We start from the raw sequence: 27483 nt of genomic DNA on the forward strand, positions 1-27483 counted from the left end.
GACCGCATACACATCGCCGCCGTTTTAGCCTTCCTGGCTGTTGTGCACTCCTCAACTGGCTTCCCAGCACAGCTATCGTCCTCCCCCCATCTCCCCCCCCCCCCTGTGTTTCCTCTCTTCACAACCTCCTCGCGCCATGCCGGGGGCACCCTCCAAACGCATCCACCTAGATGACCAGGAAGGCTCTCACCAGGTGAATGGGAGCCAGGTGGCGGCCTTGGGACGAGCCGCTCTGGACGACTTTGCGAGACCCGAGGACGACGAAGCCGATGTTCCGACCATCTCGGCAGTCGATGTGGAGACGCAACACCTTCTCACCACCTGCAGGGGTGAGCCGGGGTCGATTATGGATCAGCTAAGCCGTCGTCGTCCGACCACTATCGTGCACCAACAGCAAATCGCTCCCGGTCAGCTGTCAAGCCTCGCCGAACAGGGTCTACAAACGGGCGCTCGTCAGCTCGATCGCGTCCTGGACGGGGGACTGGGTCGACTCGCAAGCGGAGAACTGACGTTGGAGGCTACCTTGGCGACCGATTACATCAGCGAGCACTCCGTGGGCTTCGCTCAGCAGATTGAGGTTCGCCAGCGCGCAGTGGCGGAGCTTGTCGAGTACGAGGACCTCGCCGCCCACATTAGCTCTTGCCTCAGCCACTCCAACCCGTACTTGCTATTCGGGTCACCCGGAGCTTGCAGCAATTACCCATACTGGAACAGCGCGATTACCGTCTTCCTCCAGCGCGGCGTTCAAGGCAAGCCCGCAATCATGTCCGTGAAGATGGAGGTCGGCGACCCGAGTCGCCCCGAGGTCCCGGCCGTCTACGCCATCTTCTTCGATGACTCGATCTTCAAACTGCACTCTTCCATCATTCAAAATTCTGCCTCTGTATCTCCACAGTGGAAGCACCCCCGACCTTCGAAACTCCGTACCCTTCGTCCACTGGCCGCAAACAGCTTCGGAACTGGCGTAGCCGCTGCCATTGCGGAATCGGACCGCCTTCATGACGGAATCGCTTTGAGCACTCGACCCAGCTTGTTTGATTTCATTGAACAACGCCGGGCCGAGTTGACCGTCCACGACAACAAGGAAACGCTTCTCCCTTTGCAGCTCCCCTCCCCCCGTCCGGGTCCCGACAAGAAGATCACTGCGGTGTACTACCACGAGCTCGCCGATGCCATCAACCAACCCCTTTACGTGGCCCGCTTGGACCACTGCTGCTGGCCACTTTATGAATTGGCCGCCCAATCTGACCTAGACGAGCCGGCATCAGTCTTTATCCGTGGTATCGCGGCCGGTTCTGTCCATCCCGACCATGTACCGCCCAACACGCCCACAATCTTTGAAGTCGTCGTAACACGCCAGTCGAGCCTCGCCACCGCCCAGGCCAGTCGTCGCAGCCTCACCGGCGTTACCTCAAGCGACACGGTCATCATTGGGGCGCCTTCCGACGACCAATACAGAGCCGCCTACGCGCCAATGGCGGCCATAACCAAGTCTCTCCTGCCCAAGAACATTCCCACCGGCCTCATGCACATGCTGCGCGGTGACACAACAAGCTCAATTTATACCATCGGTGTTCTTGCGCACCCCCAAGGCTTTTCGAGCGCTATCGGCATCAACTACGTCCATGTACACCGCGTCACTCCGATCCGCTCACTCGTTACCCCACACGTCCTCCGTATCGTCAACCCAATCACGGCTACTCGTATGGGCATTGTTGCGATCGATGGCGTCATTAAGGAGCCCCTGGTCAAGCACTCGGCACCTAACACCGCGTTTAGCTTCCCATGTCACCTGGTGTCTGGAACGCGCGGCGAGACTGAGACCACCGAGGAGAAGGAGCAGTCCCTACGATCCCGACACCAATACATTATCCGGCGTCTTGGTAAACCCGAGCTTCTGATCCTGGTTTCCAATCTCGCTAGCGAGAACGATGTCGTTGACGCCATTGTCAACATGCCCTACTCGCTGTATGGTAACGTCGACGACACTAAAGCCGTTTTGCGCCTCGTACGCCAAGACAACCTTAGCCAGGTCAAGAAGTTGGAGGCCGAAGGCAAATTCGAGAAGGACAAGAAACTCAAGGCGATTGCATCGGGTTCCAAGATGTCCAAGGGAACCCGTCCTACAGGAATTCTTAAGTTTGGAAAAGATCGGTATGGTCTGTGACTGTGCAGATAGTAAAGATAAATGTCGCTTTTTCGTGATACTGAAGTGGAGTAGCAGCCACTCTGAGTGATAGTCTGCCATGTGCGTTGATAGCGAAAGCGCTAATGTGCTTTGCATGTATACTCTTTTTTGTTGAGGATAACTACATATCATGAGTTCCCCGCATCAACCTTCCGAGCCCCGCTGCCCTCTGACTTGGAAGGGAGAGTGCCAGGCAACCTGAGTCCACCAAAACGCTGTTTGTGGTTCATGGAGCATGCATACCAGTGACCGAGTATTCTTGCATCTCTCCCCGTTCCCAGCACTTCACTCGTCCCCTTCAAATTACACTTTTTCAACGTAAAATTCCGCCAAAACCCTTCAAAAAACAACCATTTTCTGACCTATTCACCTTAGGCCTGCTTCTCATCGACCTCGACGACGTGGCCATCGGTCTCGACAATAATTTTGTCCTTGCGCTTAGAGGCGGTGACGGGGTTGGGCTGGTCGTAGATCCAGGCAAGCTCCTCGAGGGTACGGCCCTGGGACTCGACGGCGCAGAAGTAGAAGACGACGATCCAGAAGAAGTCGAGGCCGACGAACACCCACATGTAGTTGTAGCCCATGTTGGCGAGACCGATGGGAGCGGCAAACTGGCCGATAAAGCCAATGGCACCGAGGACGAACGACGAGAAGGCAAGACCCTTGGCACGAGTGGTAGTCTCAAGAGCCTCAGTAGGGACGACGGCCTGGAGCGGGGTGTAACCGAAGCAGTAGGCAATGCCCGACAGCTGGCCGACAATGATGGTACCGATCGAGAAGCCGTACGAGATACCGAATCCGTCGCTAGTGTGCTCGCCACCGCTGTTGATGCGGTCGGCAGCGTACTTGGTGAGACCAGTGTTGAGGAGCTGGAAGCAGGCAACGGCGATGGTACCGTAGATGAGGGCACCACGACGGGGCATCCTGTCGGACAGGAGACCGGCGGAGACAGCAGCCGCACATGAGATGAACTGGCCGATGAGGTTGATCATGAGCTGCTTGGTGGTGCTGGTCAGTCCCACCATGTCGTAGATGAAAGTGTTGAAGTAACCAGTGCCGCCAGTGGTGTACTGGGGAATGAGCGAGATGAGGAAGACCTGGAGCATACGCCAGCGGTTGGCGTGGGAGGTAATAAGAGGTCCGTCTGCGAATCGTCAGCTTGCTGAGTCTGTAATGATCTGTATTTCAAAACTCACAGTCCCACCAGCGCTTGTCAATACCGTCCTGAACGATGCTCTCACGCCACTCGTCGATCTCAAAGTGAACGAGTGGCGACCTGCTGTCGCCATCGCCGTGGTACTCGACGAGGAACTGGAAGGCTTCCTCCTCCTTGCCGTTCATGAACTGCCAACGAGGAGACTCGGGCATGAAGTAGAGGTTGGCAAGAACAAAGACACAGGCGAAACACTGGAGAGCAAGGGGAATACGCCACTGAAGGTTGCTGTTGAGGTACGAGCAACCAAAGGTGATAGCTGCCGCAGGAATGGCTCCTCCGAACCATCCAAGGTTGTAAAGACCAACGCATCGCCCACGCCACTGCGGTGGCGATAATTCCGCAACGTAGGCCGGTGCAGCGTTCGTCATGATGGCGACACCAAAACCGAGCAAGAAACGAGCGACAACGAGTTGAGCGACGGTGTGAGTGGTGGCGGACAAAATACCTCCGACGATGATAATAATCCCTCCGAGACCCATTGTCTTTTTACGGCCGTACCTGTCGTTGAAAGTAGCAGCAATTGGAGCAGAGATCATGGAGCCAGCAGTGTAGATGGAGAAGATGAGACTGGTGTTGAGGTTCGCTTTGGCGTTGAAGTACGATTGGAAGTGGCTCATTGCGAGGACCGAAGACATGACGGAGCCGTCGTAGCCGTTGGCACAATCGCAGGTAAAGGCGACAAACATGCAGTAGAACATCCACAGCGAACGCTTCGAACTGGCCTTGAGGTTGGACTCGGAGACAGCGGCATAGAAACGCGCCTGGACGGTGTCAGCACAGACGGTTGACGTGCTTCACTTACATTGCGGACTTCCATACGCTTGCCCTCCAGACGAGCCGCCTCAATGGCGCTCATGTGCTGGACTTCGCCGGCCGCAGCCTGGGGAATTTCCTTGACATCTTCCTGTTGAATGTCAACAGCCTTGTCGTCGAGGGACATGTTGATCGTGTTGTTGGTGGGGGTGAAGACTCCAGGGCGTGGTCATAGCGGTATATAACGAGCTTCTTGCTCGCCAAGAAGTCGTGCCTCTACGATCTCCCTGCCACTTGCCGGCTAGTTCTGGGACCTGGTGTATGCTGTCGGGCCGACAGGGACGGCAAGAGGTGCCCCGATGAGTCCCCACAGGCCACCATGGCGGTGTATGGGGTGATGATCATCACATAGGACGGGGCCACATCCGTCCCGGAGGGCCATGTCGGGGTCCCGGCACTCCACAAGTTGGGACTCTTGTTTTCGGCCGCTCGGCTAATTTCTCTGACGGCATGAGCTTATGCCCCCCCCCCACCATGCCCACCTCGAGACAATGTGCCTTTGCCATGGCCTCCCTGAGCTGTGCCAAATGAGCCGTTCCTCGGTACACCACTACTGCTGCACTGCTGTGTGATCCACCTCGCCATCGTCTTGTCCTAAAATGAGCCGTTGGACGGGGAAGCGGGGCCCGCCAGTTGCTATCTTTGCAGTATCTGATCTGTTTTCGTGCCGTCCCGCGATCGAAGCGGGGCCCGTAGCAGCACATGTGCCCTCGGCATTGCAAGTCAGGCAGCCGGGAAGGCACAGCTGAGGCTGCTTCGTGAGGAGCTGCACCCCCCGATGTTGGCACGGCGACAATGAACGCCGCCGCGTTCAAGCCACTGCGCCTCCAGTCAGATGATACCACCTTGCGCAGGCACCACACGGCATGTGTGCGAGTGGGAGAGTTTCACGCCTGAGTGTATTGCACGCCAACCACAAGCCGGCGATGTGGGGCCGACGATGAAATGGGGATGGAGAGGAGCCGTCATCAATACGGGCCGTTATTGATCCGGAATTGCATTTGGGGCGAGTTGTAAGTTTCATCAGACTTGCACCCCATTACCATGGTCTCTTTCCATTATGCACGCTCCACGCATCATGGATCATGTTGCTCGTTACCAGCGAGATGCGCACAGGACCACGGTCATGGTGGATGTTGGCCGGGATATAGTTGAAAATGAGCCGATTCCGTCCCTCGTTGGCCGTCACAGCCGCGCCATAGGTGGTGCCTTAGAACCAACCCTTGGCCCTTGGTGTGCAGCGGTCGTGTTCGGCGACGTCGGAGCGAGAGGCGGCGCCATCGTGGTGCTGCAGCGCGCGGGAAAAGGTCAAGCGCACAAGCGGTGGGAAAACCGGCATGTGAAGGCTACGCTCGGTCTCGTCGGCGAGGTCGTTGGATGTAACCGCAGTTCTGCGGAATGCACTGGCCGGCTCACCCAAGCGACGGCCGCGACCCTTTCGGACGCGGCTTTCCGACACGAGCACCGGGAGGAAGAAAGGCATTGCCACTGTTTTGCTTCTATGCCCCGCACAATGCGGGCCGGTGCTTGGGCATGGGCGTGCCGAGGGGTTGAGGTGCCGGCATCGTGTGAACACCTGCTTTTTATTCAACAGGCTAGATGCAACTTCGGCGTGATTGCGGGGTGATTGGCACGCCGTGCGCAGTGTGGCGCCCAAGCCAACAGAGCCTCTGCTGTCCCCCGGGCGGGGTTGAGAATAGTTTGAGAAGCCGGTGTGCAGAGTTCACTGCCGCGTGCACGACGAGGTCAGCTGCAAGCGACGACGGGGTAGCGGCCGTCGCGGGCCGGTACGCCGGGCTTAGCGCGTTTGTCTGAATATGACGACAGGACAAACGTAAGGGTGAGGGTTGTCATTGCCTACCGGCTTCGGCAAGCTCCCGTGCGCTTGTCGCGTGCAAAAGTGGACAGCATGGTGATGAGATGAAGTGAGATGAAGTGAGCGAAGATGTGTGCGTCGACTGTTGAAGACTGTTTCATAGCCTGTGCTTGGGGATACGTGTGCCTTGGGGACCCGCAGTGGAGGACGTCCACCCTTGTGTGTGACTGACCAAGCCCGTCGATGATAATCGGTGCTACGACTGTTGGAGGTCGTAAGGATCTTTCCGTTGGCTATTTGCCCGCCCAAGACGGTCCAATAAACCTTGCGGTCGGTACTGGCAGAGTCCTTTCAGGAGGCCATTGTTTTCCCATTCTTCGCACCCTCCTCCACGACAACCTACGCTCACTTTCAGTCCTACGAATCTACTTGTATGGTAGCTCTACGAATTTCCCTTTCGTGGAGGTGCTCCCACATGGTGCTCAGAATACACGGTTCTCTTGCTACCTTTGTGTCGCCGGGTCTGAGGCTTTGCAGCACCTTGGGCCGTCCGTGGCTCAGGGCGAGTGGCTTGCCGGTGTGTGCGAACGGCACTGAGCTTTGGAGTCTGCCCCTCATCCACCCGCTTGTCCTCGGCAACCCCATTTGCCAGGCTGAACAATACAGAACGCTCGGGGGTGAGGGGGGCCGAACAAGAGTACGGCCTTATTGTGGCGGACTGGGAGACGCCTTGTTCACACTCCCACGGATCTGGTTCTAGTTTTCCCTCCGGCCCGCTCGGCGTGGCCAGTCGAGAGCAAGGTCGTCCCAACCTGAGCCCGGCGAGTTGCTGCGTGAGCTGGAGAACCTTTCCACGGCGGTCCGGATCGCGTATGTCGAATGGCAGAGGGCTGGGAGGAGTGGGTGGCCAACATGGCGCGCATGGACATGAGCCACGTGGCGTCGATGAGGACGCGGGGTAAAAGTATGGGGCGGGCGCGAACGGGTCGACTTCCGCTTGAAGAGACTCCATGACTTCTTCCCACACTGCGTTTTCAGCGGCGATGAGTTCTTCCGTTTCGTATACGTGATCTGCGGTTGCAAGAAGCGTGCCGATGAAGAGCCCGGCGAGGGCTACGGCGAAGACTGGCATGTGGTGATGGTGGAGTTTGATTTTGGTGTTTTGTGGTAAAATGGGCAGTCAGTGGGCTGTCTCTTTCTCGTACCCCATGTCCCATCAGTGTTTGTATGATACCACGCTCTCAGGCTGCAAGGGTGATAGGTATTAGACAGAGACATGTGTGTATTTGATTCATTTTGCTGGTATGGAAATGCAAACAGTGTGCCAGGGAGGACACCGCTTCTCACGTCCACGTCCGGTTACACGGTGCCAGTGTGGTAGCCAAAGAGACGAGTTGCGGGACACAGGCAAGGGGCATGCCAACTTGCTTACATGTGACCAAAGTAACCGCCACGGAGGGGCGACGGGGGAGCAGGGATGAGGAAGGCCGGGTCGTCGCAGCCGAAACAAATGTCACCAAAGGTGGGGCTGCGGGTGGAGAGGCGGAGCACGTTGGGGTTGTTGGCAAGCATGAACGGCGGGGGTGCGGAAAAGGTGACACCGCTGGGAGGCGGAGCAAAGACACCGGGAGGGAAGAATGAGACGTTGTAGGCAGTGGGAGGGGTGCTGAAGGCGGGGACACTGGGGACAAACTCGGCTGCAGAGGGGTTGAGGCGGTGAACAGCGGTGGACGAGCGCTTGGCCTCCAGCATGGCAAGGCGGGCCTCGGCCTCTTCCAGCGATTCGTGGAGTTCTTTAATAACGCGAACAGTGTCGTGGTAGTAGTAGTCATCATCTTTGATGGAGTGGTTGGACATGGGTGAGTTGGGGAAAAGCTCGGCGAAGGTGGCCAGGTTGTCGGGTGGGTCGCAGTGGTCGCAGTAGCAGTGGCCGTGGTTGTAGACGTCTTCTTCTTCGGCGTCTTCGACTGTGGCCTTGAGGGATGACTTTTCGTCGGCGTCGTTGTCGTGCTGGTCCTCGGCGTCGGGGGTCTTGGTCTTGGTGATGAGGGCCGTGACTGCGCCAGCGGTGGCCGTGCCGGCGGCAACAATGCCGGCCAGAGTGAGAGTGACAAGCATGTGAGGGGTTGTGAAGGGGTGGGGAAGAGCTTGGGCTAAGGAGTTGCCACTGGTGGGTGGTGTTTGGGAGAGGGAAGAGTGTGGCAAAAAGCAAATGATGCACGGGGAGAGGGGGGTCTTTTTTAACTTGATTGTGCAACGCCACCAAGAAGCGGTCAGCCGTCGTGGTGCCATCACTTTTGTTGTTCCAGGCGAGATCAGTATCTGTGGTATGTGGTGCGTGACTGATGGACGTTGCATGCTCCATGTCTGATGCGTGATGGGGTTTGAACGAGGCGAAACGAGGCGACAAAAGGCCCTGAGTGGCACGTCGAGTCCCCGGCATACATTGTGGACAATACGTAGGTCGCTTGCCGAGTAATGGCACTGACATGGCAAGTGGTCAACTCGCAGCTACTTCGAAAGCAATGAATAAAAAGAATGGACGATGCAAGAGTGGTGCGGCGGCGATGATGCATGTGCATACATTGTGCAGAGTGTTGGCACAAGGGCAGTGATGGTACTGTACAAAGGAGCCGGGAGGAAGTGCGGCCTCGCCACCGCTCCGTCTTCCCATCACTCAAAACTCCCTGATCCCTCGCAATGGTCGACTGGATAGTGCTCCAAAATGAATGGGTTGATGAGAGGTTTTGGTGCTGGCACGCATCAGCCGGTACGACCAGAAGTTGTTCACCGCGGCAATTAAACGGAGGAAAATGATTTGAAAATCAGTAAAGGAGTGGGCGAGGTTTGACACACCAAGTGGTACGGTTTCTATGCCCCTTGTCAAAGATTGGTGGGGGAAGGGCTGTGCAGAAGCAGCCTTGTGGCCCACATCGTGATTGAGTGGGGCAGGTTAACCAGGCTGGGGCGGGAAGTGGGAGGGCGAGTGGAACTTGTGGGCAGTGATCGGGGCGAAGTGTACACACCTCGCCGATCCACGCTGTTTGTATCCGCCGATCCCAAGGCCCGCGCCGATCTGTGTGGGGCGCACCATCCACCACCACCATCCGTCACGGCGACTTTTCCACAAAATCTTTCATTCCTCATCCGTCCATGCATGGATTGCGTTCGTTGTCGCATGGATCAGTAGCCCTGCATCAGGAGAACAAACATCGCAAGGCAATGTGGCGGAGTGGTTAACGCGATTGACTAGAAATCAATTTCCTTCGGGAGCATCTGTTCGAATCAGGTCATTGTCGAGCGAGTACGAGCCGAGCCATCGGAGCGTCTTCTTTTGGTGGGTGGAAGAGGGGTGGGGGGCGACGTCTGTTTTTGTTGGTGCTAGGGGATCGGAGGGACTGCTGGAGCCCAAGTGAGACTGAAGAGACGGTGGACGAGAACGCCGGCGAGGATGTTGAGCCACCTCCACTTGTTGCCGGCATTGCCGCTGTTTACCGCGCCCACCTCTCCAGTGTTGCTTTCCATTCCACCATCGGCATTCATCGCATGTCACACTTACTTACACTTGACGCACCTGACACACTTGACTTACGCGCGCAGCAGTCGCACCGATGCCGCCAGAGTCCGGCCGCCTGGGCAAGGGGAAGAGGGTAGGCGGTTGAAACGGCACCACACTCACACCCACAGGTAGCAAGTTGTGACATTTGCCGCAGCAGAAAGGTGTGTCGATGGGAGGACGGAGCTGACAGACCAGATCAAATGCATCAAGGTCACTGGGAAGGCCGAGTGCGCCAACTGCACTCAGGCCAAGTCCAGCTGTACCTTCCTTCTTTCCAACCAGCCAACGGTCCGAAAGCCGTGCGTGATGTTGTGAAAGTGCAGGGCTCACTCTCAGATATGGCCGACCGTACGCTCCATCCGAGTCATCGGTAGCAGGCTCAAGCGTGCTCGACGTCCCCGGTCCATCGACGATACGACCCGCCGGCAATGAACCCGAGTCTCCCTTGGCCTCTGTATCCACTGGCGAGGCTATGGAGCTCCTGCAGAACATCTTCCCCACCGGCCAATGGCTGCCAGACCTATTCCCGGTCAACATGTCGATGATGGACAGCGACCAACAGACATTTGCCGCTACAGCGCCATCCGACTTGCCAACGACACTTGCAGCATCAGCGCCTTCCGACAGGTCATTGCGGCGGGCCTACCCGGATTGTCAAGTCGAGGATGTGATCTCGTGGTACTCGTTCATGGAAGTGCTACGCCTGTATCATGAACGTTTATAGTGAGTTCCTCGGCTCAGTCTAACCTGACCGCAGCGGACGCATGCCAATAGTGCACTGGCCAACCCTCACACAGGAGCTCATGAGTCGTCGCGATCGCCACGACGTGCCGTTCCGACGCTTCCTGCTCAGTCTTGGTGAGCTGTCCATGCACACCGACAAACACTGACAGTCAAGGGGCATACACTGTCCTTCATTCGGAACTGGTACCCCACTTTGGTGTCGACTTGGGTGTTGACTGCGAAGTGCTTCATGGGATATTACACCGAGCGTCACGTCAACTGGGCCCAGATACCTATGACGACCCGGGGTTGGACCATGTCAGGTGAGACGAGCATCGATTAGTTGGCTGACCGCCCAGGGCTCTATAGTGGGGATCTAACCTGGAGGCAAAGCTGACCGCAGCTGCGACTATCTGTATCTGCGCTCCCGTGAGAGGGCAGTCGCCGCCGATGTCATTCTGGCGCAGGCGTCACGTTTGGCCATCGCCATTGGGTGTCATCGACCTTCAGACATGCCGGATCACATTGAACGGGAAATCCGGACACGCACGTTTTGGCTCATCTGTGCGTACTTGCGAAAGCACAGTGTCACTGACTGTAGATGGATCCGACAGGACCACCGCCGCCCTCAGGCTCTGTCCTGTGCTCATCAGTGACGAAGACATCACCACTCCAGAACCTTCCGAGGTCGATGACGACTTTATCACTCGGGCTGGAGCCTTTGCACAGCCTCCAGGCGTCACGCCCATCATCGCTGGGTTTCTCCGAGTGACACGTCTATTCTGCATCCTCTCGCGCATCCTCAGACTCCTTCGCGACATGCCACCAGACGTCGGCACCGCCATTCAATCCATCCTCCTCCGGCTCAACGACGAACTCGAGTCGCTGCCGGCCGAGTTGACGCCAAATTCACCCTACGACTCGCCAGGATTCGAAGCGTGCAAGGCAAATATCCTTGTCACGCAGGCCCTGGCACGCTTCGAGTTGCAGCAGCTTGCGACCGCCGCGAATACCCCGCACAAAGACGCCATTACGCAAAGCGTGCTGCGACTACTGGACATGTAAGCCATCCGTGCGTGGCCAAGCTGACACGATAGGACACCGCAAGACTATCTCGCAGCAAATGGATGTAGCATGGTTGGTCTGCGACATCATCGCGGTGGGCTGACGACCAGAGGAACAAGGTGCTCTTCATTGCCAGCTTTATCATTGCACAGCAGGACAGCTCAGAGGTCGACGGGGTCACACCGCAGGTTGTAAGCTTGGTAAGTTGACGTTTGCGGACGGAGCTTACCGACAGCTGAAGAAGACGATGAGAATAATGCCCATAACGGAGTCGGTCGTCTAGGATGTAAAACGACTGCGTGCCTTCCCGATCCAGATGCATTGTGCTATCTAAACGGTCAACTGATAAACGACACCTTGGTAAGGGCTGAGCACTACTGTGTCCTCCAGACAAGCTTCAGCGGCTGGAGCTGTCGACTTGAGCAAGGTCGCTCCCTTCACGCTAATGGGAGGCTGGTAAGCGACTTGGTGGTCGGTAAAGTTGAGGGCGACCAGCAGGCTGTTGGCCCGAACGTAGGCAAACACTTCATTGTCCTCGGGAGACAGGTGCGTAAAGTTGCCATACACCTGACAGTCAGCTTGGATAACGAAACTGAGACGTACCAGGTCATCCTCGTGGTCCTTGCGGAACTTGATGATCTGGCGCCAAAACGAGAGTACCGAGTCGGCATCCTCAAGCTGCGACGCCACATTGCAAACCTTGTGGTCATCTGGAATCCGCATCCACGGCTCGGCCGAAGAGAACCCAGCTCCCGGCTCGGCGCTCCATTGCATAGGCGAGCGCGCATTGTCACGGGCCTTGACATACGCGAGCTTGGTCTTGGCCTCGACGTCGATACCTGCTTTGAAAATGGCCGTGACAACGTTTTGCGTCTGGACATCCTTCCATTCCTCCAGCGGCCAGGTGTTGGGCAAGTTGATCATGCCAATCTCCTGGCCCTGGTAGACGTAGAGGGTGCCAAACATTGTCGCATGCATCATCGCAAGGAGTTTGCCACTGGCGACGCGCCATTCGGGCGAGTCATTGGCATAGCGGGAAATGCTGCGCGGCTGGTCGTGGTTCTCGAGGTACGAGGCATGCCACGCGCCCGTCTCGCGGAAACTCTGCCACCGGGCGAGGATTGCTTTCAGTTCCTTGAGCTCCCAAGGCTGAATCAGGTAACGTTCCGACGGCGACAGGCCAATGTTGACGTGGTCAAAGTTGAACCCCATTTGCAGCTCGTTGCGACTCGGGTGCACGAACTTGAGCATGGTGGTGAAATCAATCTGATTGAACTCGCCGACCGTAAGGACGTCGTATTCTGAATGTGAGCAGGGGCTTTATTGGAGTAGATGTAGCGTACTGGAAAGAACCTCCTTGTGCATTTCCTGGAGGAACTCGTGAACACGGGGACTGAGGTAAGCTTCAGTTGTGAGAGTAGTGACTCACCCAGGCTTGCGGCCAAACTCCTGCCACTTGGCCGTGGGGTCGATGACCGGCGCGTCCGGGAAGGTCGTGTCCTGCTGTCAGCATGGGTTGTTTGGTCCGGACATACTTTGGAAATACGCCCAATGACGTCCATCTAAATACAATTAGCAGTACACAGCTCAGCTCGAGCTACCCACTCGATAGCCATCGCAACCCTTGTCAAGCCAAAACTTCATCAGGTCGTACACGGCTTCACGGACGGCGGGGTTCTCCCAGTTGAGGTCTGCGGTCAGGTCTGGATCGGGTACAGCTCCTCACCTGGCTGTTCGGCAACATAGTAGTGCAGATAGTACTCTTGCGTCCCTTCATCCCACTCCCACACCGAGCCACCGCCAAGAGAGGCGCGCCAGTTGTTCGGTGGGTGGCGGTTACCGTCCGAGTCGTACTTGGCGGGTCGCCAAATGTACCAATCACGCTTAGGCGAGTCCTTGGATGACTTGGACTCGATGAACCAAGGGTGCTCGTCACTGGAGTGGTTCACCTTGTGGGTGAGCAATTAGGCCAAGTGGATGACTCACGACCAAATCAAGGACCAGTTTCATACCCCGGGCATGAAGCTCGGCAATCAACTTATCCACGTCCGCCACTGACCCGTAGGGAGCGTGGACGTCCTTGTAGTCTGAAATGTCGTAGCCCATGTCCAATTGGGGCGACTTGAAGATGGGACAGAGCCATACGACATCCACGCCAAGGTCCTTGAGGTAGTCGAGCTTGCTGGTGATGCCACCAAGGTCACCCACGCCGTCGCCGTTGGAATCACAAAAGGACGAAGGGTAAATCTGACGTCAGCAAACGCCACTTCGGAGCCCGCCCACCTGGTACACTGTAGCGCCCTTCCACCAGGCCTTGGTGATGCCATGTGCAGAAACGATGGTGCGAGTCATGTTGGTGTGATTGAGGTGTTGTGTGCTGAGACGTTCTCCAAGCTGGATCCCACTACTGAATCCCATATAAGCGTTCAGCGTAGCCGGTGATCACCGACAGCCGACAACACGTGCAGGCACATCTCGCCGAATTTCACCCATCTCATCCGCACTCATGACCCCAATCTCGCCGAAATGTTTGTATTCTTGCTTCTGTTTCGGCGAGTCACCGACCAAAAGTTCGGGGCACCGCCGATACTAGCCGTGTGACCACTTGTTAGCCCATGTTCTTTACGGCAACTTGGCACTCGTTAATAGCGCTCGTGTGAGCACATTGCTGGCGCGGGTTAGTTAACCCAGCTTGGCAGTCGTTGGTGACGATGCGTACTCCACCTAGGCCGACTTGGCACCACACAATGCTCACAAACGCACTCTTGGCATTGCCGTCTACGGGATGTGGCGTCCGGCTGTACTCAATAGTTCGCCGAATTCGAACAGTGTTTGGATGCCCATAAATGCCAGTGACCAAAGGGGCTCCCACATCCCCAGAATCTTAGTCGTGGAGACTCCACTTACTACAATGACCCCCACACTCGACCACCACCCCAAGCTCGGCGACAACGAGAAGGGTGATGTCCAACACATTGAGCAAGAGAAGGTTCAGCAAACAATCCTCCAGGATGCCATCGCTGCGGAGGAAGCAGAGGCCGCGATGGGTCTGCGCGAGTCCCTCAGAACCTACCGGTGGGCGGTAATCTGGTCCATCGCCATCTCCCTCGTGATCGTGATGGATGGCTACGATACCGGTCGTGAGCTGGATGTGCACAGATCAGAAGTATCCTAACAGCAGTTCTCTCTCAGGTCACTGGTCTCACTCCCTACCGCCAGAAGTATGGCCACTATTCCGGCAACCCCAAGACTGGCTACCAGCTTTCGCCGGCGTGGCAGACTGCCCTCACCGAATCCAGTGTCATTGGCAACTTCTTGTACGCACCCTGGCGCTTGTACCGTATCCTAACTCTTCAGCGGTATCTTCATCAGCTCCTGGTTCCAGGATCGGTACGGGTACAGGCGCACCATTCAAATCTTTCTGGTTCTTATTACCGGTCTCATCTTTATTGTCTTCTACGCTCCCACTGTGGAGGTTCTATTCGTCGGAATGTTCCTTTGTGGTCTCCCATGGGGAGCCTTCTCTAGTGTAAGCCTTCCAGCGTAAACCCGTCTGATCACGCCAGTCCGCTGTTGCGTATGCGAGTGAGGTGACACCCATCCACCTCCGCGGTTATCTCACCACGTGGGTAGAAACACACACCACGAGGACCCGTACTTACCATCAGCTACATCAATCTCTGTTGGGTCGCCGGACAGTTCATTGCCAGCGGCGTCCTTGTCTCGGTGTCGAGCCGGACCGACGAGTGGGCGTTCAAAATCCCATTCGCCGTCCAATGGGGTGGGTCGAAATAGCCATAACTGTTGCTGACCTGCAAAGTCTGGCCAATTCCCCTGTTCATCCTTGCAACTCTAGCGCCGGAGAGTCCCTTCTACCTGGTTCGCGCTGGACGGCTCGAAGATGCGGAGCGGTCGGTTGCCAGGCTGGCAAAGCGTGGCGCAAAGACCCAGCCCGAGCAGATCGTGGCCATGATGGTGGGTTCGTGGCCGCCAAGACGCGTAACTTACGCCACCAGGTCCGCGTCACAAACCTCGAAAAGGAGCACCAGAGCGGAACCTCGTACTTTGTATGTGCCACGGTATACCCATGACGCTGATAATCTCCAGGATTGCTTCAGGGGGACTGATCTTCGTCGTACAGAGATTGTCTGCATCGCCTGGGCATGCCAAATTCTATCTGGCACACAGTTTGCCAACCAGCCCACATACTTCTTGTAAGCCAAGAGCCTGTGAACAACGTGCTAACGCTGCCCAGCCAACAAGGTCCGTCATCGATGCTCATGTCACAGCATACTAACATCAATGCAGCCGGTTTTAACACGGCCAACTCATTCAACCTGGGTCTCGGAGTTAAAGCGCTTGCGTTTATTGGTACATGTGGCTCGTGGGTCACGATGACCTTCTTCGGCCGCCGGACCATCTTCCTTTGGGGTTTGGGTACGATGACGTTGCTGTAAGTGGCCCTCTGTCAAGGCGATGTGCTAATGCAACAGTTTACTCCTCGTCGGCGCCGTGGCCTTCCCGGCCGCAAACTCGCAATCAGCAGCGTGAGTGCCTGGAAAGTCGAAACGAGCTGACGCCAACAGCTGGGGCCAAGCTGCTTTGATATTTGCATGGGTGTTTGTCTACGACTTTACAACGGGAGTGAGCAGAAAGCATCTTGAGCAGCAGCGCTGACTCCATAGCCTTTGGCATACGCCATTGTTGGTGAAGTGTCGTCGACTCGGCTGCGTGCCAAGAGTGTCGGCCTTGCCCGAAACGTGTACAACATCACCAAGATTGTTGCCGGTCTCCTGGCCACTTACCAGATCAACCCGACGGCATGGAACTGGAAGGGAAAGGCGGGGTTCTTCTGGGTGAGTACCCATACATGCCTGCGGCGTTTCACGACCTGACACCATACAGGCGGGTTCGGCCGGTTTGGCCTTTGTCTGGGCCTACTTTCGGCTTCCAGAAACCAAAGGGCGGTCGTTCCGAGAGCTGGACATTCTGTTTGAGCGACGCGTGCCCAGTCGCAAGTTCAAGGAGACTGTCATCCAGGAGACGGACGAGCATTAGTCAACGAGCAGTAGTCAGGCTTCAGGTGGACCAACCACTGCGATGGATATTGCGGGGCCAGAGATGGTCGGTGTAATCGGAAATTGCCGGCGGAGCATGTTGCGCTGTTGCCGTCTGTTATCTAAACCTCACGTCGTCTTTGTGATCAAGATGTTCCCTCATGCAACCCGTGCAGCCCAGAGGCCGGCCAGAGGTTTCATGCGCAACACAATGCGGGTTCACAGTGCTCCAAAGGATACATGCACAGTCACGTTGGTACCCACACTCCCCCAGCTGATGCCACAATGTGGCCATGGACGCGAGCCACACGGGGATGGTGCGGGGCAACGCCGGGATGGAGAATTCCGGCCCAGGAACCGCATGGCCGGCCAGTACGGCCCCGCGGGTTCCCACCATGTTCCGCAATGCCGAGCCCCCCGCCGAGCATGGCCTTGGAGACCATACGGCCGTCGCTCTCTCAACGACGGGCGCCAGGTCTCGTGCTTAAGACGGCAAAGGCCATCTTGGAGCTACCCATTCATCGATACTCGCATACACCATGTCAGCAAATCGTATTGTGAACCAGCCCTCCATTGACGAGTGTGAGTCACCCAGCGCACAGAGCGTGTCACCATGTCACTAACTTGTGTCTGCAGGTGACAGCCTGTTGTGCCAGCCGGGCACCATCTTCGAGATCGAGACCTTTGAGCTCAATGGTCGCCAGCTCCGTACTTGGAAACACGTGAGTGGTGAATCACTGGGCGCTGCTGCTGGCGAGCACGCCTGTTCGCGCGCCGGCGAAAAGGACGATCACCCCCCCGGCACCTCCGCCGGCTCTATTTCCGAGACTGACAGTTCACAGCAAGACCCCCACTGGCGTGCTTTCATCGAGCCCAGGATGAAGCAGTTTGCCAACCAGGAGTTCGTCTCGTCGCCCCTCCCCCTGCCTGCGACGCACGAGGAGCGTGAGCACGTCTCGTACGGTGAGATGCTCCGTAGGGGCTATGTCATCGGCGCTTGGCTGCGTGCTCGCGGTGCGGGTGTCGGCACCCGTGTCGCCATTGGTGGTATCAACAGCGCCGAGTGGGTCGCTGCCTTTGTTGGCTGTCACCTCATTGGTGCTGTTCCCGTCCTCCTCAACTCGACTCTGCACCCCGATGCTCAGCTGCACTGCCTGGCCCTCACTGAGCCCGAGGTCGTGTTTGTCGACGCCAACCTTGCCAACGTTCTCGGCGGCATTGGCCGGGCTGCTCTGAAGCAGAAGAAGGTCGGCGAGGTGTACTGCTGGTCCAGTATCGCTCACCTTCCCGCCGCCGTGCGCCACGAGGTCAGCGAGCTCATCACCCCCGTGGCCCCTGCCAAGCTTGTGAGCGAGGTCGAGCAGGGAACTGGCCTCGAGAGCCTCGGCCCTGAGAGCGACGCCATCATCTTCTTCACATCGGGGTAAGTAACGGAGGAACACCTTGGTATCTTGCCGCTGACACTCTGGCAGCACCACCTCGCTCCCCAAGGCTGTCCTCACCACTCAGCGTGGCACCCTCTCGCACGTCATCTCGGCATCCATCCGTGAGTTGTTCCTAGTGGCACAGTTAGCTAACCCCAAACAGCGACTGCCCGTGCCATCATGCGCGCCGGTGGCGACGTTGAGACTGCCAGGAAGTCGCACAACCCTCCTCCTGAGCAGGGCGTCGCTCTTCTTGCTGTCCCCCTCTTCCACTGCACGGGAACGCTTGCTTGGCTCATCCGTGCCTTCCTCATGGGCCACAAGATGGTGTTCATGCGTTACTGGAGTGTCAAGGAGGCAGTCAAGCTCATGCAGGACGAGAAGATTCGCGTCATCGGTGGTGTCCCGGCCATTGTTACTGCGGTCATGCAGTCGGGCCTCCTCCCCACCGACCACGAGATTCTCGGTGTCAACTACGGCGGAGCCCCTCCTCCCCAGCGTCTCGCCGCCGAGATCAATTCGCGTTGGCCTGCCGCCAGCATCACCCACGGCTACGGTATGACCGAGACCAACGGCCAGCATGCTGCCATTGTTGGCCAGGACTATGTCGAACGTCCAGAGTGCGTCGGCAAGACCCAGCCCGTCTCCGACATCAAGATTGTGGACCCCGAAACTTTCAAGGAGGTTCCTGCGGGCACGATGGGCCTTCTGTTTGCCCGCGGACCCAACCTCATGAAGGAGTACGTCAAGAACCCCAAGGCTACTGCCGAGGCCATTGACGACGACGGTTTCCTGAACACGGGCGACATGGCCATTGTCGACGAGCACGGCTGGGTCCACATCCGTGACCGCGCCAAGGACGTTATCATCCGTGGCGGCGAGAACGTGAGTTCATGCAGTGGTGGTTCACTTTATGTCAACTAACAGTGTCACAGATCGCGTCCGCCGAGGTTGAGAACGCCATCTACGATGACAAGCGCGTCGCTGACGCCGCGGCCGTCCCCATCCCTGATAAGGTGCTCGGCGAGCTGGTCGGTGTGGCCGTCACCCTCGCACCTGGCGTCCACGCCACTGGCGAGGAGATCAAGGCGGCCGCCGAGCGCAAGCTGCGCTACCCTGCCCGCCCTGTCATTGTCGTCGTCAGCCAGCAGCCGCTTCGTGAGTGCACTCAACCTATCGCGACAAGAGGATTTCACTGACGCTGTGCATAGCCCGCAACGCCAACCAAAAGATCCTGAAGGACCAGGTCAAGACGTTTGTTATTGAGGCGTACAACAAGAAGATGGCGGAGGCACCCAAGGCCAAGCTTTAGAAAGGCGTAAAAGAAAGGAGCAGAGCATTTGTACACTATCTTGGTTCTAGACACAGCAGACATGAAGTCGGTAGAGACTTCCCACAATGTGTGTGCAGCAGAATGGGTGTCAACAGCAGGACGGCACGGGATTCAGGTACATGTCTCGCTCGTCCCTCCCGTTCAATGTGGCGTCCTGGCACCATGGGACGCGTGTCACCTTTCGGAATGGTCGCGTCTCTGCTTAGATTTGAACCAGTCCATTCTCCGGTTCCGCTCGAAAGACTGGCCCGGCGGCATCACTTGACTGTCACCGGCCACCGGACCGCACTTACACATTCAGCTGGCCAGCAGCACCAACTGCCTTGTCCCGCCTACTGCTCCTTTGGTTTGAGTTTTAGGGGCGCCGAATCGCTGCAGACGAATACATGACCAGCAGGCCAGCAGGCTGATGGTGGTACGGTGGTACGGTGCCCCCAGTCTGACGTGATCTCAAAGGCAGGCACCATCGTGACACTATGAATGTCCCAGATCTGCGTACTGTAGTAGGAGGAAACCACTGATCGCTGATCGGCGCACCCACGACCATGGCCGGTCGATTGGAGCGGGACCACTCGTCTACATACCAGTCTCTAGATGGGTACATGGGACGCGTTACATCCAATCTGTGATCTTGGAAAGCGTCTAGCGCACTCACCATTGGGCCATTGGGACCATTTGATCGAGGAGGCCACATCCATCCAGCGAGATCTCTGTCGATCCCTGATCTCCCGCTGCCGCTGGAATCCCCTCCGTCCACTTACCGCTGTACCTCATCAAATCGGTTCAATTATGTGCTTCCCGAGTCAGTTTCGAGGCCCCTACCCCCAGCAAGGAAGCACAGGTGTACACCAGCGGCACTGCTGTACGTGCTCTACTTGCAGACTCTTGACGTACATGGCTAACCTCGGAGGCAAGCGCGCGGCTTGGCAAACCAATGTCAGACACAGCACCAAGACCACTCCCAAAACCTGATGCCGTCCAGCTGATCAGCTACTAGCCAATTGCTTTGGGTGGGGAGGAGCGTTTCAGCGTACCAGCGTCAATAGCAAGCTACAGCAAGGGCGGAGGGTACTGCGGATGCCAAGAACGCGGGACTGCAATTCACACTCCGAGCTCCATGCTCCAAACCCCATCCATCGTCCATCGAGGCAAACCCGGGCCGTTTCTTTGCAGTCTGCTTCTGGTGTCGTCGCGCACAAGGGTACATGCAACTGTGCAATGCAGTATCAATAGCGTCCACGCACATGCTTGCTTACAGGAGTGATCACTGTGTGCGATAAATGAAGTGTGACCGCTACGGCGGAACGGGATGGCGCCAGCGGACTGACACACCCTCTGTCATGCGCGGCACAACGGGCACCTTGGCTGGCACTCGAAGACTTCGACTCTCTCGGGAGCGCGGAATGAGGGGTCCGGCGTACCAGCGGCGCAGCACCCGAGCGGCCTGCCTGCAACTACAACAGCCATGGACCCAACTGGCTGGCCGTTTTCTTTCATTCCCATACGTCACGGACGAGCGTCGTCACACGACGGCCTGGCGGCCCATGGAACATGAGCGCCACCCGCACCAACCGTGTCAAGACACGGGAACGGCAGTTGTCCAACATGGCGGTGCGATGCAGTAGTTTATCAAAACGTGCATGCAGAAGTTTGAGCTGGTACCAAGTTTCCCATCGCCACCCATGGCCATCGACACACACTGCGCCCATGAAGCACCACACCTCGCCGATGACCGTCTGTTGGAGCTGGGCATCGACCCGGCGGCGCTCCTCGCCACGCTTCAGGCGCTGAGGGGCCGTCCAGCAAGGACCAGCGACAGTCCAAAACCAGGCGTCCATTCGTCAGGGTCAGACGCGATGGGCTCCACAACATACTGCCCCATTCACGAGACCTCCACCCACTTGCTCGCCGAATGCCATGTCGTCAACGAGCTCGTCGCCGAGCGCCGACGGCGGTCTCGACCCGACTCGCTTTTCGGCGCTCCTCCAGCATACGAGGACTCTTTTGCGGATGAGCTCGCTGCCATTCTGGAGGTGGACGATGAACTACATTTACCAAAGAAGGGAGCAGAGAAGGAGACACGCGGGCACCCTCTTCTGGATACATTCCATCCTGGCCGTCACGGATCATCAGAGGAATCGTTTGGTCACATTGGCACTCTGGACGACACTCTCGACGGCGACTTTCTGAACCTCTTCCCACAACCGCCGACCAAATCACGGTCCTCCTCTTTCGACAGCTGTCGCACGTTTGGTAGCGGGACATTTGGCGGCAGTGAGACCGATTTGCCTTCTTCTGAGACAGCAAGCACAGGCAGGCGAGAGTCAGCGACGCGTCCAACCTCATCCCACCCAAAGTGGCGCCGTGTCCTCCGGATCGAGCCCACCGGCGACGGCATTCGGATCGAGCCAGCACCATGCACCCCAACAACCCTTCACTGGGCGAGTGCAGCATCAGGATCTGCTGCCCCACAGCGGGCCTGCATCAGCCGGGGCTCCAGCTCTACTGCAACAACCCCGACAACCACCTCGTCCACACTCAACACCCCTCGCAGTTTCGTTTCCGCAATCGGGTCGCCGTGGCCGCCCCAGGCATCTCCGACCGCCGCTTTACCTGGCACCAACCTATCGTCGCCTACAACACTGTACTCGCCCGCACGCTCGCCCCTCGCCAAGTTCTTTCCCGCACCACCACCTCCTTCGTCGTACGTCGGGGTCAAGGAGACAGTTCTCCCAACGCCTCCGCGGGTCACGCAGGTGGCTACTCCACCTGTACTTGTATCCAGTCCACCTCCACAGGTCGCTCCCGTTACTGAAGGTGCACACCTGGAGCGCCAGACGAGCGCCGCTTCGGGGAGCCTGTACAGTTCCGGAGGGTTCAGTTCCACCAGCTTCAATGAGAGCGTCTTCACACCACCACTTCACCCCTTCCTACCTCTGCAACCGGTACCGACAAATGACAGCCATAAGAGCACTGCCGACAAGAGTATGAGCTCGGACAGTGGGCCCACAGGCCCTGAACTTGAACCGTCGCTCGAGGGCGATTGCGCTTCCCCACTGGTCGCTATCGGCGGCAGCAGCGAGAGGACGGCCAAGTCGTTGCCGCGCAAACTCAGCATCACACCTAGCATGGCACCCAGCATAGCGCCGAGCATGACGCACAGCAAGGCACCCAGCATCGGAGCCAGCTCGAACAAGAGCGGCTGTTCCAAAGTCAAGGGCGAACGAGCGCTTCTCGACCAGCCACATACAGGCCACCGTCTCGAAGCCGACAAGGGCAACTTTGTAGACGGCTGTCCCGTGTGCGAGCGCATGGCCGAAGCGTGGAAGCGGCGCCGCGACAAGGCTGCCGCCAGCAAAAAGGGCAAGTCGGTGCGCCAAGCAAGCAGCAAGGGCGGCGGTGGTGGTGGTGGTTGTGACGGCGACACGCGGTCATCTGTGGATACAAACGACAGCAGAACCCATTCACGCACCACGTCTCTGTCGCGTACCACAACGGCGACGTCAGTGGCAGCGGCCCTGGCGAGCTCGCCCACGGCGCCGGAAATGCCGCCACTACCGGACAGTACCTGTCGTGGCTCCGTGCCACCACCGCATAGTACTCACGTCGAGGATGCCAACCGCGGAATGTACCATGCTAGCTGCGCAGCTTGCCAGCGCCTCGCCGAGGTCGGGGCTCAGGAGACGGTCGCACAGAAGAAGAAGGGGGGCTTTGGATGGGGTCGTGGCAGGAAGACATCCATGGGCGTTTCGGCGACGCTTTGAAGAGGGGGAGGGGAGGGGATTGTAGCGATGCCTCTGTTGTAATACCGCGTGCCGTGCATGCTACCACCAAATGTGACGCCGACACCAGCCGTAGGCTACGCTCCACGGTGCCACGTTATCGGAAAAGACACGGGAGAACCGTCCCAAAAATGAAATCACCGGGACGGATAAACTGCGGGTGCAATTGCCCCCGCAAACCCCGCGGTGATCCACGGACGATCGGTCATGTAACCCACCACCCCAGGCACGCAACACGACACTAACGTAATCGGGGGGGCGTCATGTGGCCATTTCATTCTCGCTCGGGTCGGGTGGCATTTGCTCTCTGGTGCGTGTGGCGGTCACGCTGTGCTGTTCGGGTGTCGGGTGTTGGCAAGGGATGAAGCTCCAGCATGACGCGACTCGGCCCCGGACAGTCCGGATGGGATACATATATCGCGAGTCCACCTGGAGTGAGGGACAGTGATCAGTGATCAGTGATCAACCCCGCTTCCCCCCGCATACCTCATTACAACAAAGATGCCGCAGCAAACACAGGCCTGGGTCGTGGACGAACTGAACGGCCCCTTCGTTCTCCGCGATGTCACTCTGGACGACCCCCTCGAAGATGAGGTCTTGATCGAGTGAGTACGCCTGTGGAGTCGGATGTGGAACTGACAAGCAAAGAATGGTGGCGAGTGGTATCTGTCACACGGACCTCCTCGTTGCTAGCGGTCATCTCCCCGATAACAAGTTCCCTGTTATCCTCGGTGAGTGGAGGTGATGGGGGGCAGCTGGCTCATCCGACAGGCCACGAGGGTGCAGGCTACGTCGTCAAGGCTGGCGCGAAGGCCGGGCGTCTGTGAGTCACCGGGTTGTCACCTGGTTGTCACCAACTGCATCCAACATGGTCACTGACACCAACATAGCCAGCCGGGTGAGCTCGTGCTTCTCTCCTTCGCCTGCTGCGAAGACTGCGACCCCTGCAAGACTGGGGCGACGTATGCTTGTGACACTTGGACACCGATCAACTTCCTCAAGCAGCGTGCCAGCGGCAACCCCGCTGTCGGCGTTCTTGGCGATGGCAACCTGAAGGGCAAGCCAGTCGAAGGCTCTTTCTTCGGCCAGTCGAGCTTTGCCCGCCATGCGCTGGTGAAGGAGTCGTCCTGTGTCGTCGTGCCAAAGGGCACCGACGTCAAGACTCTTGCTCCCCTTGGCTGTGGACTGCAGACCGGTGCAGGAGGTGTCTTCAACGCCGCCAACGTTCAGCCCCACAACACCGTCCTTGTCAGCGGCCTCGGTGGCGTCGGAATGGCTGCGCTTTTCGCCGCCGCCTCGATTGGTGCCAAGACTATTATTGTCGTTGACATCAACGAGGAGCGTCTCAAGCTGGTGTGTCCTGTGTTCTGGGCCAGAAGACGAAGGCTAATTCTTCCAGGCGAAAGAGCTCGGGGCTACCCATGCGGTCAACCCAAAGTCTCTTTCTGGAACGACGACGCCAGAGGAAGCCCGCCGACTAACCGACGGGCGTGGCGTCGACTTTGTTATCGAGTGCACAGGACACCCGGCAGCAGCCAAGGACGCCTTCTTGTCGCTTGGGATGCGCGGCCGTATGGTGCAGATTGGCTCTTCTCCCGGAGAGCTCAGCGTCGGCGTAAGTCCCAACCTAGCCCGTACATGGGGCGTTCACTGACGGCCTCAGTTCAACGACATTCTGCTCGGTCTCCGCAGCATCGAAGCATGCGTTGAAGGAAACGACTCTCCGCACCGTCTCGTTCCTCGTCTGGTCGAGCTTCACAAGCAGGGCAAGGTAAGTTGGAAGCGTTGGCAAATGCTCGTAAGTCTTGCTTACACTACAGTTCCCGGTGGACCGTATCGTCAAGACCTATCCTTGGAAGGAGATGCACCAGGCGCTCGAAGACATGCACTCGGGCAAGGTCATCAAGCCGATCCTCGTGTTTGACCAGTAAATAAAGAGGGGAGGGAGAGTCTGCAGTTAGTTCAATGATGATGAATTGTATAGCCAAGTAACATATGCCGTCCCTTGCCTTGCAACCGCTCTCAAGCTCCTGCTGGCTCCCAAGCTCCCTCTACATTTACTACAGGCCAAATCTCCAGCCCACACATTGCGCTATGCATGCACAGGCATCTCGCTATGCATACACACACAGCAGACCGGGGAACAGACACGATCGGCGAGATGGCCGAGCGGTCTAAGGCGCTGTGTTAAGGTTGTTCCACTCCCTCTTCTCAATTTCGTGAAGAAGATGTGTCAATCCGCAGTCTTCGGACGTGGGTTCGAATCCCACTCTCGTCAGAAGGGGCTTCATTGCCTCCCAAGCCAAGCTTTTTGGACGTCTGGGAGGATTGCGAAAGGTGTAGGAAGACAGCGGAGGTGATGGAGAATCTGAGATCACCCGGCAGTGCTCGACGCCTCGCCATACATAGATAGTCTTTCCCTTGACAGCGACTAAGCCATGACCGCCGCCGCCGCCACCATGTGTCGCATGTGGGCCACATCGCGGAGGTCAGCTACCTCCGACCTAATCTGCTGCTGATATCCACACTGTCGCTATCGTGCAAATCTAACATGTCTAAATTTATAAAACCCGGCAAAATCCTACCCCGAAAATCTACTAAAACAGCCAGTCGATGAACTTGCCCCACCAGGTGGTCGGCTCGGGCTCCTCGGGAGCGTCGCGTGGGTCCCAGAGACCCGACTTGAAGTCCATCTCGCTAGCGCGCACAAACTTGGACTTCTTAAAGACCTTCCAGAGAACAAAGGGAATGATGTAGATGGGCAGGCCGATGTAGTTGGCGATAAAGTCCGAGACGCTCCAGTTGCCCTTGAGGAACACACTGAAGCCGCTGAACAGGATGATGACTATAGGGTTAGCGCATGCTCTCGAACACAAACATGAGGCCAAAAGAAACTCACTCAGAGATCCAATGGTGCCGAACCAGGCGGTGTAGGGCTGGAAACGTCCGCGGTAAGGGAAGGTAGACCTGTCGATGCCCTGCACCTGGACACCGCGGTAGAAGCGGATGTAGGCGATGCAGAGGGTCATCCAGGCGAGGAGACCGGCCAGAGTGGACAGGACGAGGATCCAGTTGAATGCCTCAGCAGGGCCGCCTGAACCGAGACTGAGGTAGGCGAGGGGGCCAAACGCAAAGGAGGCAATGACGGCCCAGTGGGGGACACCCCAGCGGTTAACCGTGGCAAAGCACTGGGGAAGCTGGCGGTCGATAGCCATGGCCATGATGATGCGCGCACCGACGTAGCAGTACGAGTTGCCGGCGGACCAGGCGGAAATGAGGACACAGGCATTGACAATAGACGGCAGGGCCTTGATACCCGCGTTCTGGATGGCAATGACGAACGGCGACGCGCTGGCGTTGCCCGAACCGTTGGAGAGCTGCTCGTTGTCGTAAGGAACGATCATACCAATGAGAAGGGCGCCGATCACGTAGAAGAACATGATACGGTAGGTGACACGGCGGGTAGCCTTGGGGATCGAGCGGTGGGGGTTGGCGGTCTCACCGGCAGCGATCACAACAGTCTCGACACCGATGAACGAGAACGAGGCGTTGATAAAGGCGCTGAAGAAGCCGAGGAAGTGGCCAGTGGGTCCCGTGATACCGTTGTACTGAAAGGAAGTCAGCAAAAGGGTGATGGAACGAGCTTCCATGACTCACGTCCGTCCAAGCTCCGGGGTCCTTCCAGTAACGGAAACCGATGCGGTCGTGGTTTGGTGCTCCGCCCAGAGTAATAACCAGCGAAACGAAGATGAGGCCAATGAAGCACAGGACCTTGATCGACGACGCCACCACTTCCGAGTCGCCGTAGCTGGGGTTCCGTATCAGCCACAGAACGCCATTGTTCTACGATGATGCACTTACTATCGGACAGAGACAATGTTGATGATAAAGATCAAGACCAGGCCAACGGTAATTGTCACGGCGGGCGTAATGTCACTCCAGAACGAGACGAGGAGAGCCGCTGCCGAAACCTCAGACGCAATAGAAACCGTGTAGCAGTATCCGTAGCTGATGGCGAGAGTGAATCCCAGAGCGGGGTCAACGAAACGGGTGGCGAAGTGAGGAAAGGTGCCCGCTTGGGGAATCAGAGAGGCAAGCTCGCCAATGCTCTCCATGACGCACCACAGAATGGCTCCGACAATGATGTACGCCCTGAAGCGTCAGACAAAGCCCGTGACCGACAGCACTCACAGAAGAAGACCAGCAGGGCCGGCCTTGGCCAGCGCAGAACCAGTTCCCAGGAAGAGACCAGTGCCGATGCCTCCGCCAAAACCGAGGAAGGTGACATGGCGGGCCGTCAGTCGACGCTTGGTGCGGCCGACACCTCCAACGCCATAGACCTCGAGCAATCCCTGGTCCTCGGTGTCAAACGAGCCGTCCTGCACGGAAGCAGGCTTTAGGTCCTTCTCGGAGCTGTTGGCTGGTGTCACGTCCACCATGTTTGGTGTGTGTATGAGTTGAGTAACGGGGGGGTTGGGTGGTGCTGTTGTTGTTGTGGAAACGGTTT

General features: G+C 57.7%; 11 protein-coding genes and 2 non-coding genes across 13 annotated transcripts; 8 read left to right on the forward strand and 5 right to left on the reverse strand.

Moving 5' to 3' along the window:
* Positions 1-136: 136 nt before the first annotated feature.
* EHS24_003888 (uncharacterized protein) lies at positions 137-2167 on the forward strand (the record flags this gene model as incomplete). Its single annotated transcript, XM_028619525.1, has 1 exon — positions 137-2167. The coding sequence occupies one exon, from the start codon at positions 137-139 to the stop codon at positions 2165-2167; it is 2031 nt and encodes a 676-aa protein (XP_028472098.1).
* Positions 2168-2559: 392 nt separating this feature from the next.
* On the reverse strand, positions 2560-4344 carry EHS24_003889 (uncharacterized protein; the record flags this gene model as incomplete). Its single annotated transcript, XM_028619526.1, has 3 exons — positions 2560-3332; positions 3385-4165; positions 4207-4344. 3 exons carry the CDS (start codon positions 4342-4344, stop codon positions 2560-2562), a joined length of 1692 nt encoding a protein of 563 aa, XP_028472099.1.
* Positions 4345-6475: 2131 nt separating this feature from the next.
* On the reverse strand, positions 6476-7165 carry EHS24_003890 (uncharacterized protein; the record flags this gene model as incomplete). Its single annotated transcript, XM_028619527.1, has 1 exon — positions 6476-7165. One exon carries the CDS (start codon positions 7163-7165, stop codon positions 6476-6478), a length of 690 nt encoding a protein of 229 aa, XP_028472100.1.
* A 296-nt stretch (positions 7166-7461) lies between these two features.
* Positions 7462-8151, reverse strand: EHS24_003891 (uncharacterized protein; the record flags this gene model as incomplete). The annotated part of the gene is made up of 1 exon (XM_028619528.1): positions 7462-8151. One exon carries the CDS (start codon positions 8149-8151, stop codon positions 7462-7464), a length of 690 nt encoding a protein of 229 aa, XP_028472101.1.
* Positions 8152-9251: 1100 nt separating this feature from the next.
* On the forward strand, positions 9252-9332 carry EHS24_003892. Its single transcript has one exon. It is a non-coding gene; the product is annotated as a tRNA-Ser (tRNA).
* A 312-nt stretch (positions 9333-9644) lies between these two features.
* EHS24_003893 (uncharacterized protein) lies at positions 9645-11663 on the forward strand (the record flags this gene model as incomplete). The annotated part of the gene is made up of 8 exons (XM_028619529.1): positions 9645-9683; positions 9788-9891; positions 9929-10315; positions 10367-10450; positions 10930-11376; positions 11413-11452; positions 11491-11580; positions 11616-11663. 8 exons carry the CDS (start codon positions 9645-9647, stop codon positions 11661-11663), a joined length of 1239 nt encoding a protein of 412 aa, XP_028472102.1.
* A 47-nt stretch (positions 11664-11710) lies between these two features.
* On the reverse strand, positions 11711-13732 carry EHS24_003894 (uncharacterized protein; the record flags this gene model as incomplete). The annotated part of the gene is made up of 7 exons (XM_028619530.1): positions 11711-12681; positions 12724-12748; positions 12810-12942; positions 12986-13018; positions 13097-13329; positions 13367-13627; positions 13664-13732. 7 exons carry the CDS (start codon positions 13730-13732, stop codon positions 11711-11713), a joined length of 1725 nt encoding a protein of 574 aa, XP_028472103.1.
* A 559-nt stretch (positions 13733-14291) lies between these two features.
* On the forward strand, positions 14292-16438 carry EHS24_003895 (uncharacterized protein; the record flags this gene model as incomplete). The annotated part of the gene is made up of 14 exons (XM_028619531.1): positions 14292-14520; positions 14562-14697; positions 14738-14909; positions 14947-15005; positions 15049-15161; positions 15201-15355; positions 15397-15447; positions 15488-15594; positions 15636-15643; positions 15689-15833; positions 15874-15927; positions 15967-16024; positions 16066-16236; positions 16286-16438. The coding sequence occupies 14 exons, from the start codon at positions 14292-14294 to the stop codon at positions 16436-16438; spliced, it is 1611 nt and encodes a 536-aa protein (XP_028472104.1).
* Positions 16439-16976: 538 nt separating this feature from the next.
* On the forward strand, positions 16977-19173 carry EHS24_003896 (uncharacterized protein; the record flags this gene model as incomplete). Its single annotated transcript, XM_028619532.1, has 7 exons — positions 16977-17019; positions 17074-17159; positions 17280-17860; positions 17910-17983; positions 18025-18746; positions 18797-19019; positions 19073-19173. The coding sequence occupies 7 exons, from the start codon at positions 16977-16979 to the stop codon at positions 19171-19173; spliced, it is 1830 nt and encodes a 609-aa protein (XP_028472105.1).
* Positions 19174-20876: 1703 nt separating this feature from the next.
* EHS24_003897 (uncharacterized protein) lies at positions 20877-22792 on the forward strand (the record flags this gene model as incomplete). Its single annotated transcript, XM_028619533.1, has 2 exons — positions 20877-22565; positions 22649-22792. 2 exons carry the CDS (start codon positions 20877-20879, stop codon positions 22790-22792), a joined length of 1833 nt encoding a protein of 610 aa, XP_028472106.1.
* A 685-nt stretch (positions 22793-23477) lies between these two features.
* On the forward strand, positions 23478-24907 carry EHS24_003898 (uncharacterized protein; the record flags this gene model as incomplete). Its single annotated transcript, XM_028619534.1, has 7 exons — positions 23478-23581; positions 23625-23707; positions 23748-23799; positions 23867-24329; positions 24376-24591; positions 24640-24747; positions 24797-24907. 7 exons carry the CDS (start codon positions 23478-23480, stop codon positions 24905-24907), a joined length of 1137 nt encoding a protein of 378 aa, XP_028472107.1.
* A 224-nt stretch (positions 24908-25131) lies between these two features.
* Positions 25132-25254, forward strand: EHS24_003899. The gene has a single exon. It is a non-coding gene; the product is annotated as a tRNA-Leu (tRNA).
* Positions 25255-25573: 319 nt separating this feature from the next.
* Positions 25574-27415, reverse strand: EHS24_003900 (uncharacterized protein; the record flags this gene model as incomplete). The annotated part of the gene is made up of 5 exons (XM_028619535.1): positions 25574-25821; positions 25876-26584; positions 26634-26784; positions 26838-27128; positions 27168-27415. 5 exons carry the CDS (start codon positions 27413-27415, stop codon positions 25574-25576), a joined length of 1647 nt encoding a protein of 548 aa, XP_028472108.1.
* Between the last annotated feature and the right edge of the window lie 68 nt (positions 27416-27483).

The sequence above is a fragment of the Apiotrichum porosum genome, assembly GCF_003942205.1.
Source record: "Apiotrichum porosum strain DSM 27194 chromosome Unknown scaffold_19, whole genome shotgun sequence".
Lineage (NCBI taxonomy): Eukaryota > Fungi > Basidiomycota > Tremellomycetes > Trichosporonales > Trichosporonaceae > Apiotrichum > Apiotrichum porosum.